At 35.7% G+C, this 19,129-nt stretch overlaps 1 protein-coding gene across 1 annotated transcript in view; it reads left to right on the top strand.

The window, feature by feature from the left end:
• Positions 1–19,129, top strand: part of focad (focadhesin) — a 63,588-nt gene that overhangs the window by 32,158 nt on the left and 12,301 nt on the right. The window contains exons 12-32 of the mRNA XM_079867748.1: positions 3,256–3,360; positions 4,922–5,023; positions 6,251–6,381; positions 7,580–7,706; positions 8,337–8,471; positions 8,595–8,645; positions 8,822–8,905; positions 8,996–9,131; positions 10,187–10,375; positions 10,537–10,658; positions 11,070–11,162; positions 11,273–11,361; positions 14,746–14,787; positions 15,119–15,227; positions 15,331–15,447; positions 16,116–16,354; positions 16,515–16,604; positions 17,566–17,716; positions 18,030–18,149; positions 18,277–18,399; positions 18,827–18,904. Coding sequence (XP_079723874.1) covers positions 3,256–3,360; positions 4,922–5,023; positions 6,251–6,381; positions 7,580–7,706; positions 8,337–8,471; positions 8,595–8,645; positions 8,822–8,905; positions 8,996–9,131; positions 10,187–10,375; positions 10,537–10,658; positions 11,070–11,162; positions 11,273–11,361; positions 14,746–14,787; positions 15,119–15,227; positions 15,331–15,447; positions 16,116–16,354; positions 16,515–16,604; positions 17,566–17,716; positions 18,030–18,149; positions 18,277–18,399; positions 18,827–18,904 — 2,433 coding nt within the window. The remainder of the gene's footprint in view (positions 1–3,255; positions 3,361–4,921; positions 5,024–6,250; positions 6,382–7,579; positions 7,707–8,336; positions 8,472–8,594; positions 8,646–8,821; positions 8,906–8,995; positions 9,132–10,186; positions 10,376–10,536; positions 10,659–11,069; positions 11,163–11,272; positions 11,362–14,745; positions 14,788–15,118; positions 15,228–15,330; positions 15,448–16,115; positions 16,355–16,514; positions 16,605–17,565; positions 17,717–18,029; positions 18,150–18,276; positions 18,400–18,826; positions 18,905–19,129) is intronic.

The raw sequence follows: 19,129 nt of genomic DNA, 5'->3' as shown, positions 1-19,129 counted from the left end.
GAAGAATAAGAATTTGCCCTCCCACCCCTCCTCCATCAGCCCCTCGCTGTGATGAGCATGTCTCGTTGCGTTATTGGCCCCGGCATTTCTTTCGTAGCCAGTCATGAGCGATTTTCCTGATTATCTGTTATTTTAGCCTCCTTATTTTCTAAACTTAGAAGCCCGTTCTTCTGTGTGCGTGGTCACCTCTTCATCATGTCACTGTTTTTTTTGTTTGTTTTTTTCTCACTTTGATTTCTTTCTCAACTAATTCGAATGATCAAACCTTAAAGGAATAGTTCACTTAAAAATGAAAATTCTGTCATCATTTGCTCACCCTCAAGTTGTTTCAAACCTGTGTGAATTTCTTTCTTCTGCTGAACACAAAGGAAGATATTTTGAAGAATGTTGGTAACCAGACAGTTGTTGTGCCCCATTGACTTCCATAGGAGGAAAGAAATATATATTATGGGGTCCATCAACTGTCTGTTTACCGTTATTCTTCAGAATGTTGTGTTCAACCGAAGAAAGGAATTCATACAGGTTTGAAACAACTTGAGGGTGAGTAAATGAGGACAGAATTTAAATTTTTAGGTGAACTACTCCTTTAATAATGCTATCAAAGCTAAAGTGAACTTCATTATGCTACAACTGAAAATAATAATAGTTCACCCCCAAAAGAAGTCATAATTTTCTTACCCTCATGTTGTTCCAAACCTGTATGAACTTACTATATTTTGTGGAATTTAAAGTAAGCTATTTTGAAGAATGTCTCAGTGTTTTGTTTTGTTTTGTGATCCAATGTTGTTTCTTCGTATGGATAAAAACTCTTGAAACATTCTTCAGAATATCATCTTTTTTTAACTTCTGCTAACTTTTTGTGTTGTCTTTTTCTCTATTTTGTTCCTTTTTTGCTGCTTATCGTTTTTCTATTGTGCTTTTCAAGGGTCTTGCCGTTGCATTTGTTCTACATGCTTTCATTTTTAATTAAATTCTTTGAAGAGCTCTTTGAAAGGGTGGGTTGTTTAGAATTCCCTGTGATCGACTAATGATGATTCATTTAATTTCTGTCAGCTTAATGAAAATAAAACTGAGATGAATATTTGTGGCTCTTTTACTGCTGGTAATCAACTATAAGTCCCATAACAGCAATGTCTTAACCCTGTTTTTTAATTTTAACATTAAGAGCCATTTGTTCCAGCTTAGATCTTTTGCTGTTCTCTCACAGAAGGATTTTAAGACAGTTATTGATGCATTCAATACTTCTCCATTAAATGTTTAAACTGTTTTTGAAGAAATCTCTTATGTTCATAATAAAATCGTAAAATGTTTTCTATTTGAATAATATATTTTATTTCTACTTTGATTTTAATTGATTGATACTAAGAGACCACATCACTCTTTTACCGGCCTCATTGCACTGGCTACCAGTACATTTTTTAATTGATTTTACAATGCTATTTTAAGGCCTTGCGTGGACTTGCTCCACAGTATATTAGTAATCGCCTCCACTCTTATCTACCTTCAGCTCCCTGAGGTCATCAAACCAATTACTACTTTCTTGCTTTTAAGATCTGAGGGAGATCAGGTTCTCTCAGGTGTGGCCACTAGACTCTGGATATTAAAAGCAGTTTTAAATCTTAATTAAAGGCCTGGGGCCGTATGTATAAAGCCGCTCAGAATAAAATTTTAGTCTGAAGACTGTCAAAATTTTACTCTTATACCTAGACTTAAAAATAAGTATAATTAATAAAGGTTCCTAAGTGTTAAGACTAGGTCTCAATTATTTAAGAGAGCTGAAGAGGTATCCTAACCTAGTTAGGAGTAACAAGATGGCAGCAAAGAGGAGGTGAACACACACTTTCAAATGGAAATATAATGTTGGAAAGTTAAATGATGACAGGGAGATAATAAAAGTTTGAAAGTCAAGATATTATTTTTGTTACTGACCTAGTAAAAAATGTTTTAAATATTTACATATTTTTAAAATATGAAGGTAGAAGAAAACACTAAATTTAGTGAAGAAATATCAGACAAAATTATTTGGCAAAAAAGTCAAACTACAGCTGCAGGTTTTAGAAAAAAAAAAAAAAAAGTACTGCAACATAATCAGTTATTATTATTTCATTGGTCCTCTCTTGTTTTTGCATGTGTTCATAATTTCTTTGTATGACAGACTGGCCAGAAATTGTGTCTGCACAATTTTGCATGTATCATTGTGTTATATAATTACAACTAAAACAATCGAGTCCAAGCACAAGTCAACAATATATTTACAAAATCTTTTAACACATTTTTTTTAAATATTTGAATAAAGGGTGAATATGTCCATTTTTCTATGGCATAAATGACTTTTGGCCATATGACTTTCCAACTGATCTTCAAACCATGCGGCAAAATCAAGCCACTTTTATGAGGATTGCAAGTTTCCCCGAGTTGCTGGATCCATTGATGGAACTCATGTTCACATCATTGCTCCAAATGTAAATGAGGACTCCATTGCTTTTGTCAGATGTGCATTAAAGTATATTTAATAGGTTAGTTTTCTTGTAAGTTGTTTTCTTTCAGTTAGGGTGTGTTCACACTTTTAGTTCCGCTCTCTTGGTTCTTTTGGTCTGGACCAAAAAAGAAAATAATACATTTAGTCCTGGTTCGTTTGGCATTCACACTGTTATTTTTAAGACTGAACCTAAAGATACAAAAAAAAAAAAAGAAAAAACATGTATTTTGCGTACATAGCTCCCATGATGAGAAAAAAACAGGTATGCTTCAGCATTCTGTCCTTTTTAGGGTCGCATCTTGTGAGATCCCGTCCTGTTTGCAGTGAACAAATCAAACAAAAGGAATTGAAATAACTCAGCATAACTAATGTTTCAAGTGTTCCCCAAATTCAACTGAAAATGCAACTTTTAATGACTTCTGCATTCTCAAAATTATTCAACCCCCTGAATAGAATCCCTCACAACAGCACAAATCTGCAAAACAGGTGTTGTCTCAAACACACCTGATGTAATTAATCAAGGGCTTCATTAGTTGCACCAGGTGTGCTTGATCTAGAACACATGAAATATCTGAACTGGCTACTTTTGTTGAGTGTCACGTTTGACTGCATGTTAGAAATACGGCCAAGTCAAAAGAATGGTCCAAAAAGCTGACCATTGAAAACCTGAAAACCTGTTCTAGTCGAGTCTAAAAACAAAATCGCAAAATGGCATAATAGGTTCTCTTCAAATATCTATCCATTGTTTGCTTAATTGTTTTTCAATTTACCTCTAGGTGCCATGTCTACTTCCTGTCCTGATGTTTAAACTGGGCCGAGTGTCCGATCCAGCTTTGTCTCTCTCTGTTCTCTATACTCTGCCAAGACTGGGAACCCACAAGGTACAATCATTAATATCCACAGCATGCACCGTTTACCTAAATCAGAAACTTAAAAAAATAATATTTTTCAGCAAGTGTGTTTTCTTGATTTTGAAAGTTTTGTCAAGAAAGATAGTTGGAAGTTAAATTAAATGTGTAGAAAGCTAATCATTCACTGTTATTAAATTGTATTAAAAAGATGCATTAACATGTATGGCAATCAAAATTAAAGGGATAGTTCACCCAAAAATTAAAATTAGCCCATGATTTACTCACCCTCAAGTCATCCTAGGTGTATATGACATTCTTCTTTCAGACGAATACAGTCTGAGTTCTGAAGCGAAGCGATGTAAATATGAAATATCCATATTTAAAGCTTTATAAAGTGAAATAACTAGCTTCCGGCCAAACAAACATACAGATTTCACTTAAGTCTAAAGTGCAACTTATGCGAGTAATGCGACCCACTGCTAATGTTTACACTATGCCATGACGCACTACGCTACTTCCGACGTCACAAGTAGGACTTATGTTCATTTGGCCGTGTTAAAGATTAATATTTTTCTTACACAAACGCATCGCTTCACTTCAGAAGGCCTTTATTAACCTCCCGGAGCTGTGCGGAGCACTTTTATGATGGATAGATGCACTTTTATGATAGATAGAGGCACTTTTATGATGGATAGAGGCACTTTTATGATGGATAGAGGCACTTTTATGATGGATAGAGGCACTTTTATGGACTTCAAAACAGAAACAGCCATTCACTGCCATTATAAAGCTTGGAAGAGCCAGGACTTTTTTTTTATATAACTCCGATTGTATTCGTCTGAAAGAAGAATGTCATATACACCTAGAATGACTTGAGAGTGAGTAAATCATGGGCTAATTTTTTTTTTTTGGGTGAACTATCCCTTTAAGAATACAGAACCATTAACAGGTTATTATAGCGCAGTTCCACAGAAATATGAATCTAGTCCGTCTGCATGGATTTGGGATACTTTGCTTCCTCTGTTGCTATGGCAACAGCTCACCTGCACTGTAGGCAACTCCAGCCATGAACCTGACCACTGTGCCATTGTTATTCATTTGATTCCACTAACAATACATATTATTCATAAATCTTGAATGCCAAGTGTGTACTTCTGTAACATTTGGCTTGCTAGTAAAATGCTGCATCAACAAAAACATATTCTGTAGCTTGCACAATGAGTGCACACTGTACTAAAATATGAATAAATGAGAGAGGGGAGATGTTTGGTGTTTTTGCTGATGTTATTTTATATGCTTAGGCACTCTATCATCAGCCTTGGAATGGGGGTGGCAGTGTTTTGCCCTTTAATGTAGTCCTTAATTTGAGCTTTTTGTAATCTGTGAGATACTTTTATATTTAAAAGCACAGCAGAACACAAACTGGCCTGTAGGTCACAGACAAAGCATTAAAAACATTAAAGCATGAGGTAGTTAGTTGCATATAATAACTAAACTAAGCTATTAGCTAAGTTTGCATATATCCAGTCCTGTTCATCATGTTTTGGCATTATGTGTATGTGTGTCCTGACTAAACTCTCGTGTCTTGTAGTTCTGTATCCCGCAGGTGCTTCATGTTCTCCAGACTCTGGGCAGTTCATCCAGACTGAGGCCTGTGGCTCTGCGGCTCTTAACTCTGTTATGGAAAAAACAGGTGCAGTTAATGCTTTGTGTGTTGTGTCAGGTCTATGAGAACATGATGCATTGATTCTGTTCATTTCTTATGTTGAAAATCTGCATTTAAAATTGATGTATTTCCGTTTTACCATTTTGGTTTATGCTTTGAAATATTATATTCATATACTATTATTTATTATTATATTATATCAAAAATATATATAAATAAAATGTACAGTATATATTATCTAAAAAATAAGAAAAAAAATATATATTCATATATTGCTATTTTGTTTTATGCTTTGAAATATTATATTTATATATTCATTTATATAATTATATTTAGGTCTGAGATACTTCTGTTTTGTCTAATAATTGAATACAAAATAATATTTTTATATAATATTATTAGCGTGTGTAATTTAAGTGACTTTTCTTTTTAAATCTAAATTTTATTTCACTTACAAATTGAGTGAAATAAAATTATGCATACAACTTAATAGTTTGAGCCCTGTAATTAATGAAGTAAAAATTATTATTATATTAATTAAACTTTATTATTTTAGGAATGTCATTAGTTCACAGAGAATTTGTTAATAAACAAATTAAGCTTTATTATTTCATATTTAAAATGGATATATACAGATTTTGCCATTTTGCTTTATCCTTTGAAATAAAATATTATTTTTATATATTATTATCAAATAATTATATTTAGGTCTGAGAGACTTTAGTTTTGTCTACTAATTCAATGCAAAATATGAAATATCATTATATTTATTTATATATTATTATGTTTAAGTTTGACTGGCTTTTGTTTCATCTAATGATTTAATACAAAATAATGAATTACCATTAATATTTTCATGTAATATTATTAGCATGTGTAATTTAAGTACAAAAAAAAAAATTTTTATAATTTTATTTTACTAAAAAAATGTGTGAATTAAAATGATGCATATAACTTAATGGTTTGATCCCTGTAATTAATTAAATAAAACATTATTGTAAGCTTTTTAGCAATCTCATTTAGTCATGTTACAGTTGGCATCATTAGTTCACAAAGAATTTGTGTATTTTAGAAAAATTAACATTTTCACTGAAATATTCCTAAATTAATCATTATCAATTCAGATTCAATCTGTAAATCTGTTTTGGTACCTAGTCCTACTATAATATCTGTATCTGTATGATCTGCTATACTGTATATCATAGTTCTTTTACTTTCAGGATAGATTTCTGAGACTTTTGACCATTTGTATAGGACCGTGTGTATCCTGACCTGCAGAGACTGATGTCACAGCTTGAAAAATCGTCAGTGGTGATTGGAAAAGATACGCATTGGGAACAGATATTGGCCAGAGCAGCTTGTGTCAGGGACATCTGCAGAGAGAGGTCTGCTTCGTCCAAACCCTCAAAACTAGATTTCATTTAGCAAGTGTGATGTGCTGCATATTAAGCCACCAGTGTGCTAACTTCTGATTAGTGGTGGAACGGATCACAAAATTCACGGTTCGGATCATTTACGGTTTTTGAGCCACGGATCGGATCATTTTTCAGATCAGCAAAAAAAAAAAGAAGTATGTATGTGTATATGTGTATATGTGTATATGTGTATATATATATATATATATATATATATATATATATATATATATATATATATATATATATATATATATATATATATATATATATATATATATATGGGGGGGGGTAACTTTGCTTTTCATTTATTAATTAAAGCTCACTTGGAGTTCTTCAATAGCTACTACATCAAAAACTACTAGCCTAACTGATAAAGTTCACTCATTTAAAACAAGTGAACAGTCAGTAATAAAATAAGAACAAATACACAAATTACAAGCAGAGATGAATACTAATTTAGTTACAAAGTCTAAAAGTAGTACTCAGGTACAGAAATGAATAATTAAGCCTAAATGTAAAATAACACTATTTGTTCACTGTAGAAATTAAATAGTTTCATCTTTTTTGTTAAAGCTGTATTTAGTTTTTTTATTAATATTAATGACACAGACAACAGTAGGGACATTGGGTGTGTGCTGTCACTTTAAGAACAACTGCACGGACCGAAAAAACTGACAAACATCCAGTATTTTTCTAACTGTACTGGCTGAAACGCACCTTTTTAAACAGTACATTAAAATCAGCAGTCTTTATAATAATGATAAGCCAGTAATATATTCTATATTGTTTAATTTATTAAGTCAGTGTCGTCTCTGTTGTGGGCGAGTTATGCTGCATGTACACTGACACTCACAGACACGAGTCCAATCGTGCAGCTTTTGGTAAAATTATGGAAATATGGTAAAATTATGTAACAGTAACTGTGAAACAATCACACTTTGGGTCTACGATATGCAAACATTTAGTACATAAAATCTGTCCAAATCCGCGAATCACATGCGTGCCGAACCGTGGGGCCTGACCCGTACAGATCACGGATCAACTGCGTTCCACCCCTACTTCTGATACATTGGTCTCTTATAGACCACACTAACCGTTGACCATTAAAGGTTCCCTGAGCTTTGCCACACTGGTGTCATTCACTCTGTCGGTCATGTTGTCCCAGGCCATACCAGCACGGAGGAGACATGCTGGCTGCCATCAGAGACACACTGCTGCAGTTCTCCAGGAAGGATCAGGCTACTCCTGCTGCTCTGGCCCTGCAGGGCTTACAGGAGCTCTGTAGGGCTGAGGTCAGTCTTTCTGTGTCAGTCAAGGGATGGCTAATAGAAGTATGAAAGAGAATCTTTCTCTGGTTCTGTACTCTCTCTCTCTCTCTCTCTCTCTCTCTCTCTCTCTCTCTCTCTATATATATATATATAATATTATAGTTGTTTTTTTATTGTAATAATTATTTTAGAAATTATTTAGAAATATAATTTAATATTATTCGTTTTGTAGCCTATGTTAGCTAGTTAGATAATTGTCTGACAAAAAAAGTTGCAAGGCATAAAAATACATGCACGTGATCATATAATTATGCAAAACATACACTGTTGTTCAAAAGGGTGGGGTCAGTAAGATTTTTTTTCTTCATATTTTTGAAAGAAGTCTCTTAAGCTACAAAGACTGCATTTATTTGAGCAAAATACAGAATTTGAAATATAGTTACAATTTAAAATAACTTTTTTCTATTTGAAAAAATTGGAATTATATACTGCCATGTTTTAATAAATTGAATGCATAAAATAAAAGTATTCATTTCTTTAAAAAATAAATAAATCATACAAACCCCAAACTTTTGAACATATAATGTTCATATAATGTAATATATAGGTTCTCTTACACTGTTGAGCCCTGCATTTGAATATTCTTCTGTTCAGGTAGTTGATATCAGCTCCACGTGGAAGGCACTCTCTCCTAAGCTGTGCTGTGACACCAGACCCCTGGTCCTGAAGGCCACAGCTGAACTTCTGGCACTAGTACCTGCTTTAAATATCAAAACAGAAGAATATGAGGCACGAGACCAACCAAACACTGTTTCTGATTGCTAGATGTGTGGTATTGTGGAGCAGTGTCTGAACTCTCCACATTTCACACACGGGATGAATTACTTCAGGCTCTATGTCCTTTTCTTACAGAAATTCAGAAATGAGGCAGTGAGTGTTTTATGGGGCTACGCTCTTAGTCAGGTGAGCGCTGACATTTTCAAATGGTAATGAACTGTAGGAATGGGCCGGACTAGTCACCCAATGAAAAGTCATGCCATTTTTGTCATGCCATTTATATGTAGCAATTGTTTATTTGCATTTATACTGTACCAGTGATGAGTGAACAGTAATATTCAAAGCTTGTTTGGCTTCATCAGGACCCAGTGGTTGCAAGCCAAGGTTTTAAAGCCCTCTCGGAGTATCCTGAACCATCTCACAGCATCCTACACTTACCAGAACAGGTGAGAACATCACAAAATGTCCTCACATTATTTCTGTCTATGTTTTATTTATACAGTATATCTGTAATAGTGACGTGATCTTGCTAACAGGCCAGGCCCGTACCAAAGCAGCCTGATGAGGAGGACGAAGAGAAGGACAATGAGAATGAGAAGGATGAAGATATTTCAGTGCCAGGGGCGTCATATGTCAAACTAATTAGTCTCACACCGCAATCCATTTTACCAGGTATGGTTATAAGATCATGGTGACTAACAGACTCTTTGTACTCAATGTTCTTTAAAGGTGGTATAATGCCCTTTTCACAAGATGTAAAATAAATCTCTGATGTCCCCAGAGTGTGTATGTGAAGTTTTAGCTCAAAATACGCCGCATATATTTTTATATAGCATGTAAAAAAATTAACTTTTTGAGGGTGAGCAAAAACGCACCGTTTTTGTGTGTGTCCCTTTCAATGCAAATGAGCTGCTGCTCCCGGCACAGGGGGCGGAGCTTCAAGAGCTGGTGTCCTTAGCAGCTTTAATTACCTCACACAGACACGCACTGAAAATTTCAAAAACTTTTAGCCTTTTATGTTCAAACCGGATTCAGACAATGATGGAGAGACTCAAGAAGAAGTGACAACATGTAGACAACATTTCTGAATGGTTAGTTGATGAGTTTATGTAACTTATGTGCAGTTACCTTCTAGTCATTGATTAGCATATTCTGTCATAATAATCTATAACTCGCGTTCCTGGGGGCGGGGTTTGTCAATTTTAGGGTTGGTGATGTCACTAACCCGGGAGGAATGTCGTGTAGTCCCTACCAGCCGTTTGTTGTAGTCCTTAAAAAGCGATTTCTTTAAAAGAAAATATCTCCCTTTGCTTTGAACTTCGAGCATCGTAACTTTGCAGATGTTGTTTATGCTCAAACAGCAACATTACACACAAACTAAAGTTAGAAAAGTGAAATCATAATCAACCACCCCTTTAAACGACTGTCAATGCGCACATCCCTAGTAGAAATTTGGACGGATTTTATGTACAAAATGTTTGCATATCATAGACCCAAAGTGTGATCGTTTCACAGTTACTGTTATATAATTTTAGCATATTTCCTCAATTTTACCAAAAGCTGTGAGTGTCAGTGTACATGCAGCAGAACTCGCCCACAACAGAGACTACACTGACTTGATAAATTAAACAATATAGAATATATTATTGGCTTATCATTATTAGAAGATAAAGCTTTTAATGTATTGTTTAACCTACTTAATTCATGAAATTTGTGTTTCAATGCAGCCCTTGAGACCTTCCTAACAGCTGTTGTGAGGCAGGAGATGAACCAAATGCCCCGCGGGGTGTACCACTCAGCGCTGAGCGGGGGGAATCTGCGCTCTGACCAGGGGAAAACTGTATCTGGAATTCCTTCCTTCATGCTGAAAACATATGAGAAGAACAAGCAGCCGGGTCTTAAACCTGGCTTAGCAGGTACAGATGCATTCAGCTCACTAATGTGGGTGATTAAAGAACATTTAAAATTCGTATAGCTAGCTACTGCGTGTTTGTTACAGTTAAAGTAAAAAAAAAATCTGTTTGTACAGTTAAATGTATTACATAAACACGTTTGCATTTTGATTGATTGGTTTCAGCTGGGCTTCTACTCTGTTATGACCTTCCTGTTCAGACTGACAAAGATGGACGTCCAATCAGCCGCTTCCTTGTCAGCAGGGGGCGGAGTTATCAACAAATGTTAGCCACCCTTATTCACGAGGTACCTTTCAGCATGGACTTATTGGATGAAACTCAAGAACTTGAATTCTATTTTAAAAAGTTATATTTTACCCCAAAATGATAATATTGTAATAATAATATTATTAATTATATTATTCTTTTCACATTTTCCTTCCAAATTTTCTTTATCATAATGTTTGGATGTTCAATTTTTGAGTTTGTTTGTAATTCCCTTTTTTGTCATTGGTGATTTGTATTAGATTCTAATTTCAGAAATTAATATTTGTTTTGAAAAATGTTTATTTATTTGTTAATACAATAAAAAATCTATACAATGAAAGGAAGTGCAAACAATAGTACCATAATGTATAAATCTGTTTTTTTTTTTTACAATTTAAATAATTTATATTGGTCACATACTTCCAGTGTTTTGCTGTTTTGTTCCTCTCAGGTGAACATCCAGCCGTCTGAGTGGCATCGCTCTCTGCTTTTGCCTCAGGCCTGGCGGGGCTTCATGAGCCGGGCTTTCCATGCTGCTCTCCAGGTAACTCTGTGTGTCTGTATAACTATCACGTCAGATATAGGAGAATAAGACTAGCGTTTATAATTAAGGCCATCATTTATGAGATTAAATTAGATGTAATTATTGTCCAGGGTCGAAAGGCAGAGCTGGAGATGCTACAGAAACAGGGTAAAGAGAGTCCAGAGGAACTGCAATATAAACAGCACTATGCCTGGCTCTGGTAAGATTCACACATCTACAGTGCAGACTGACCTGGAGTTAGTGTTAAAGTCGTGATCGTCTTTTCTTCCATATCGTGAGACAAAAAAAAAAAAAAATGTAAGGCCATAAAAAGTCTTCAAATCTTAAATTGTATTAGAAAAGTCTTAATTATAATTGCAAGAGGTCTTACATTTGGGGACACAAAAACAAGAGTCGTGAAACAGCTGTATGTTATTATTAAATCTCAAAAAGGCTATGATTTAGTTGCGAGCGCTGCATGTTTCAAACAAAAAAGCGCTGCGCTCTTGCATGTTCTACAGGCTTGCTTTTTCAGAGCAGTTCACATTCAATGAATAGGCATTTATGCCAAGCACCAGGGTAACCCCTATATTTCTGCTTTTCCATAAGCGCCACCTACTGCCAGAGACTGAAATTGCATTATCATTCAAAAGAAGCTAATGTGCATTCTGAAAATCTTAGGACAAAGTATATATTCATTTGAACTTCAAACGGGACGGGTTCTATGGTCAGATGAAAAAAAAAAAAAGCAAACACTTAATATGGGTTTGGTTCATACAGGGTACCCCTTTATAAAAACGTACCCCCTGTGTAAAATGAAATGCTCTGCTATATCTTTAATGCTGTGGGCCTAATTTTCTGCCAGAGGTCCTGGACATCTTGTTCAGATACATGGCATCATGGATTCGATCAAATACCAACAGATAAAAAATCAAAACCTGACGGCCTCTGCTTGAAATCTTATAATGGGCCATGTTTGGATCTTCCAAGAGGACAGTGATCCAAAAACAAACATCAAAATCAAAACAAAAATGGGTCACTGAGTACAAAACCAAGCATCTGCAATGGCCATCCCAGTCCCCAGACCTGAACCCAGTAGAAAATGATTGGGCTGAACTGAATAGAAGCGCCAACATGGATCTGGGAATCTGAAGGATCTGGAGAGATTCTGTATGGAGGAATGGTCTCTGATCTCTTGTCAGGTGTTCTCCAAACTCATCAGGCATTATAGGAGAAGACTCAGAGCTGTTATCTTGGCAAAAGGAGGTTGCACAAAGTATTTAATAAAAGGGGGCAAATAATTGTTCCCAATGTGTTTTGGAGAAAAACATTTATTTCATAATGTGATTTTCCCCCCACTTTCGATTCTTTTACTTAAATAAAAGGTTAGATTTTTGCTTCTTTTTTTATATAATAAAATATCAAAAGGATAAAAAATGCAGATTTATTTTTTACAGCCATCTTTGATCATATTTACCAAGGGGGCAAATAATTCTGACCAGCACTGTGTATATATATATATACAGTAGATACATATATTATTCGCAATTATCCCCATACATGCACTAAAATTTACTTTGGCGACAAATGGGTTAAAAGTCATTACAAAATGGCTCCGAATAGTTTTGAGAAGTTTTAGTATGATTTGCTTGCAGATGCCATTTGATTTGATATTTTATGATTGCAGTTATGAATGCAATGCCATTCATACATTTTTAAGTGTGACTTGAGCGTTCAAATACTTTTGGAGGGGGGCACTGCATACAAACTCTGCACACTCTTGAAAAGGTTTTTAGATCAGATTTAGCTTTAGAGTTTTTATTAAAAATGGATCTTAAACATCTTATGTAGGCATTTTGGAAATTGTGCCATGACAATAGCCAATAGAGCTGGCAAACAAAGAAAAATGTACTTTGCACATATCTGTAGATATCTTAAAATAAAGCTATACATGTAGCTCAGATTCTCACTAAATAGCTCAAAGAACCCCTAACAAGCACACAAGTTGACCATAAACTACTTGAAATCTATTTGAATTATATTTCATAGTTTTCAGCACAAAAAGCTTAGCACTTTGAGAAACTGTCATGATGAATGCAGCACTATAATGAAAGCCTCTTAAGAGTGAACTGTAATTGGAGCTTGCACCATAGGGAGGAATGTGAGGGTATTATTTTATACATCTCGTTTGTGTCAAACCATCCAGAGCTGTAGATTTGTGATTGCTCTGGCCTTTTCAGCTGCTTTGAAAAGCCAGAGACTGACATTTCAAAGTCGCATACAAATGCATGCACAAATTCATATAATCTTTCAATGTAAACCGGTTGGCATGTATAGGCTGTTATTGTTCACACAGTCTCTCGCCATAATATGCCCTATCGCATAACCACGCGGTCTGGCAGAGCACCATAACTCAACCCCTAGGACGCCATTTTGACAGCCTGTTAGCTAATGAGTGATTGATGGGATAGCATATTCAGATGGCAGCCAGAGGCTTCATTCCCCATGGCATCACGAATTCTAGTTTGTTCCGCAGTCTTTGTGTGATACAGTTATTACTCTCCTGGGAGCTGAGGGCAGTCCATACGCGGTCACGTGCCCTGAAGCATGCTGGGAGGCTTGGATGGTTCGAGAACACTGGGATTGTAGGGTTACAACTTTTTATCCCTGCAGAGACAGATGTCAAGTAAAGATGGTTTAAGCTTGAGGAAATGAGGAAAACATGTCTGATTTTGTCATATAGGGAATTTGTGCGTTTTTAACTATTTTAGTATTTACAGTGGGGTCCAAAAAGTGTGGAAAGTGAAAATGATTTTATTTTGCAAACAAACTTTCCTCATTTTTTATATTATATCTATTATGCTTTTATACATTTTCATCTGTCTTTAGTGTTTAATGTTGCTGTTTGAACATTGAAGTTAAAGCACAAAGTCACTCCAAAGTTCTTCTCTATATCAGTGTCACTGTTTCTGAACTCCATGAAACGTCTCCATTGTAGTCTTGAGTTTTCTTCTGGGAACGAACACGTCACAATATTCCTCATTTAAATAATTCCCGCCCAAGGCCATACGCTAAATAAAGGGTACGAGGCCTGGTAAGGTCCACTTTAACTGGTTTACAGTGGAGTCCAAAAATCTAAGACCACTAGTGGAAATGCTTCTATTTGCAGTTCTCTAATTTAATGCTATTTTATTCATGATTTGTTAGCATATTAATTGGAAAGTTACATTGAGGGCACTCATGAACTCCATTAGTTTGTTTGTAAAAATGGTATGATCATGTGATCCTGTATGATTTAAGGTGTTTCAGTGAACGCAAGAACATCTGTTCTTTTAAAATTGGATGTAGAATCTTTCTTGTCCATTTTATGTCGTCAAGTTTCTTTGCTCCAAATGTTTCAGAATATTCCTGCATTTCCATGTTTAAATTGGATGAATCCCAGATTTTTACTGTGGCCTCAGACTTCTGGGACCCACTGTACTGTATGTAGCCGTGCGAGCGATACCTGCGCTCTTAAATCATTGCCTGAGGAGATGAAAGCTCTTCTGTCAGTCTGTGGAGCACTTTAAATCATATCTCTCTCTTTCATTCTGTCTTTCCTCAGGGTCAGAGACCAACTGACTGATGTGGTCAAATCTGCCGCCAAGTAAGCTACTAAAGCTGCCGATATTTTTGTTCTTTTGTTTCTCTTTTAGAAGCTGAAAGTCTAAACCATTGATTTTTATTTTCTTTCCTCTATTTTTTATTATTAAACCCAGTGCTTTATATTCAGAATCTGCTGTTGGTCTTTATTCACTGCAGTCTCTTAAGGAAACTTTTTTCTGCGCTTTATTGATTCATTGTAAGCTCATAATTGAAAACCAAAATTTTCAGTCCTGTCAGCATCAATAATAGAACAATAACTGTTCAGCATTGCTGCTGTAGTTCTGGTAAAAATCTATGAAAACGTTTTTTTTGCTTTCCATTTCCATTGACAGAGATAGTCCGGTCGTTCAGGGTAACTCTATTTTAGCACTTAGTGGCCTGGCTGTCGTCTTAACCAGATACGAGAGCAACCTTCCTACACAGTCTGAAAGTGGATGTGAGGTTAGATGCAGTCCTGGCTTTCCTACTCTCCTTTCAAAACAGTAGCAAAAAGACAAAAAATATCTTGAAAACTTCCAAATAAACTGTACTTTTCCATTCGTAGGTGGGTCCAGACACCCTTCCCACAGTTCATTGGCTGTCGATGGTGACCGACACACTGCTCAGCATTGTAAGCAGTAGCAGGAACCCTAAAGGTCAAGTCTTCCCATGGTTCATTCATGTGAGTTGTAACCTCTCAGGTGGGGCGATCAATAAAATATTAAAACTCAGTCAAATCAATATTTTGTGTGCAGTTATTTAATCAGGCCTATGTCATCCGGTATCGCGGACTCTCTCTCGTTTCATACAAACGCAGCTGCTGTCATTTTGCGACTATTGTTTTGTGCACTGTTGGATTATAAGATAACAAACAGATACGATTTAAAAACAGTTTCATCTCAAATCAATATCTCTTATCCCTATAATTATTTAGGTGGCGAAATTCTGTGTAAGAAGTGGTATGACTGTATACCGTATCTCTTAAATGTCCGTCTAGTTTGAACTTGCCGCTTGCTAGCATCTGCTTTCTCCGTGGAAGCTTTGCGTTTAAAGAGCTAATCAAATATTTAAACTCAGATCAATATTTCATGTCTAATTATTTACTTTGTGGCAAGTAGCCGTGTAATAAGCGGGATAATGTACATCCAGCCGGTTGTTATCGCAGAATAAACCCTGACAGGGTGATCAGGACCTCGACACGAAGCGGGTCCTCATCACCCTGTCGGGGTTTATTCTGTGATAACAACCGGCTGGATGTACATTATCCCTTACTTAACAAATGAAACCTTGTTGTAATTGTACATTATAGCAAAAATGTGCCATTATTTTTTTGTCTCACACACTTTTTAGCGCTCATACTCCGGTGAGAACACAGCGAGTGTGATCGCGCGCTCCTGTGCTGCTCTGGGTCTAGCTTGTTTGGTGCCGGTGTTGGTGACCTCACGCAAAGAGAGCGTTCCCACTATACTGGACACTCTAGCGACAGGACTGCCGGACTCGCCCACCGCAGACGAATCTCAGGCAGTTCAGTTTCACAGCGGCCTGGCTCTGGGCATGTTTCTAGCATGGCTGAATGATGAGAGAGTCAGGTGTGTGTGAGGTCATACCATAACAGAGACTTGTAACATCCAAAAAATGGAACTTGAGCTTTTAACCAGACACTCCCAGTTATAAATGATTTTGTTTAATAGCTGTATCGTTTAATGAATGCTTACTAACGTGTTTACTTGTTTTCTTTGTTTATTGCAGTGATATATCTGGGCAGTCAGTGGCAGAGCTGCTGAAGAAACATCTGGAACGACTGGAAGTTTGTTGCTTCAATTCCAACCTGGAGTACAAGTTAGTCTAATATGTTTTTAGTGTTAACAAAATTTTGCTTAGCTAGATTTTAGACTATGTATATATATGTGTGTGTGTGTCTGTGTGTGTATATATGCAAAATAACTGTATTATTTATATTTATATATATATATATATATATATATATATATATATATATTTATTTATTTATTTATTTATTTATTTATTTATATATATATATATATAATTTTTTTTAATATATGTATATATATATTTATATACAGTGGTGGCCAAAGTTATTAGAACGGTACGATTTTTTAATGTTTTAAAAGAAGTCTCTTCTGCTCACCAAGGCTTCATTTATTTGATCCAAAATACAGCAAAAACAGTAATATTGTGAAATAGTTTTACAATTTAAAATAACTGTTTTCTATTTGAATATATTTTAAAATGCAATTTATGTCTGTGATGGCAAAGCTGAATTTTCAGCATCATTACTCCAGTCTTCAGTGTCACATGATCCTTCAGAAATCATTCTAATATGCTGATTTGCTGCTCAAGAAACATTTATTATAATTATCAATGTTGAAGACAGTTGTGTAAAAAAAAAAGTCAGGATTATTTGATGAATAGAAAGTTCAAAAGAACAGCATTTATCTGAAATAGAAAGCTTTTGTAATATTATCACTACCGTTCAAAATTTTGGAGTCAGTAAGGTTTTTATTTTATTTTTTTTTTTATTTTTTAAATAAATTATATTAATTAATACTTTTATTCAGCAAGGATGCATTGAATTGGTCAAAGGTGACAGTATAGACATTTATTATGTTGCAAAAGCTTTCTTAATTAAAATTTTACATTTAATTATTATTTTATAATAATAATTATTATTATTATTATCATTATTATTATTATTATTATTATTATGAGTTGTATACTCTTTATCCTCCCTTTACACTAATACACTCTTAAACCTTTGTTTGCTCTTTCTCTTTCTCAGTGCTGGTTGTGTGTTAGGTGTTGGTTTGGTCCTGAGTTCTCTGAGTAGCAGTAGTCAGTCTGAGCGGGACCGTGTACACGTGTCTCTGACGCTGGACAGACTCGTGCAGACGCTGCAGGACAGCAGCAGCATGAGCCGCATGTTGCAGGAGGTAAAACCATGTTAAGCTTTCAGGTTCACGAACACCTGGGGTTCATGAGGCAGCTGTTGATGAAATGCTAATAATTATTTCAATTAAAATAATATAAAATTAAAATACTAAAAAATACATTTTATTTGTTTACCTGTATGTCATGTGACCAATTAACCAACATCAGTGAACCGTGAAACAGTTCTTGCATAAGCTGAACAAATGTCCACACGTTGTTGGCGATGACTGAATTTTTCCTTTAAACAAATAAAAAATTGTTTTAAAAAAATGCATCCAAACATTTCCTGTGTCTTTTATGTTCTGTCGTTTTCAGGTTTTGGCCTATTCTGTGGCGTGTGTTGGAGTTTCAGCATTTAGCTCAGGCATTATTGAGGCCAGTAAAGCTGAGGAAAGCATGAACACACTTCGCTCCCTGACAGAGGAAAGCCAACAGGTGAGAGCGGAAATTGTCTGTTTCTAAGGCACTAGATTAGAGGAAGTTTGGGTTTGTATTGAAGAATACATTTATGAGCCAAATATTTGAGTCACACTTTAAGGCATTTATTCCGGGGTTTTTCAAGACACCAGGCTTTGCTTTGGCGTTGGGACTGACAGTGTTTGGCCTGTCTTGTTTTGGTCATGGTAAAGCTATGGACATCCAGCCCCGTCTGCTGGCCGCCTGGACCAAGATACTGCTGGCAGAGGTGATGTATTATTGTTCAGAGAATCATATTGGGCTCAAAATGTGTTATTTCCATATGTTATGCATATTTTCCATTATGCATGTATGAAGGCTTGCTGGTCCTAATTTAATGTGGTGCAACCACTTTATTATCCATTTCAAAGCTGCTTCAGGGGGGGGGGAAAGTCAGTGGAAAGAAACGGTCAACTAAGAAATTCAGTGTAGAAACAAATGTAGATTGTCTCCCTGACCCATGAGAAACAGTGTGTTGTTGTGCCGTAGTAAATGAACTATAAATCAGGATCTGATCTAAGGCACAAGTCCAGAATGTAAGGTTAAGTCTTTATCCGCCTGGGATCTTCGTTTTGGTCTAGGAAGTTCTGGCATCAACACAAGATCTCAGCTTTCATGAGAGAGAAACTAAACTGTCATTTTTTTTCATTCTCTAGGGTTGTCCCACAATGCAGAGGCTGTCCGCCCTCAATGGACTGATCGCATTAGTGGGGTCTGAGACGGCTCTCATTCAGGTAATTTAAGGGGTCATATGATGCTGTTTTAAAAGTTCCTTATTTTGTTTATTGGGTGTAATAGAATAGGTTGACATGCTTCAAAAACGCATTATTTTTCACATACTGTACATTATTGCAGTACCTCTATTCTCAGTCTGTCTGAAACCCTCTGATTTCTACAAACCCCCTCTTTCTTAAAAGCCCGGAGTGCTCTGATTGGCCAGTTGCCCCAGTGCATTGTGA

The sequence above is a fragment of the Squalius cephalus genome (genome assembly GCF_949319135.1).
Source record: "Squalius cephalus genome assembly, chromosome: 3".
Classification (NCBI taxonomy): domain Eukaryota; kingdom Metazoa; phylum Chordata; class Actinopteri; order Cypriniformes; family Leuciscidae; genus Squalius; species Squalius cephalus.
This window is presented reverse-complemented; position numbering and strand designations above follow the sequence as displayed.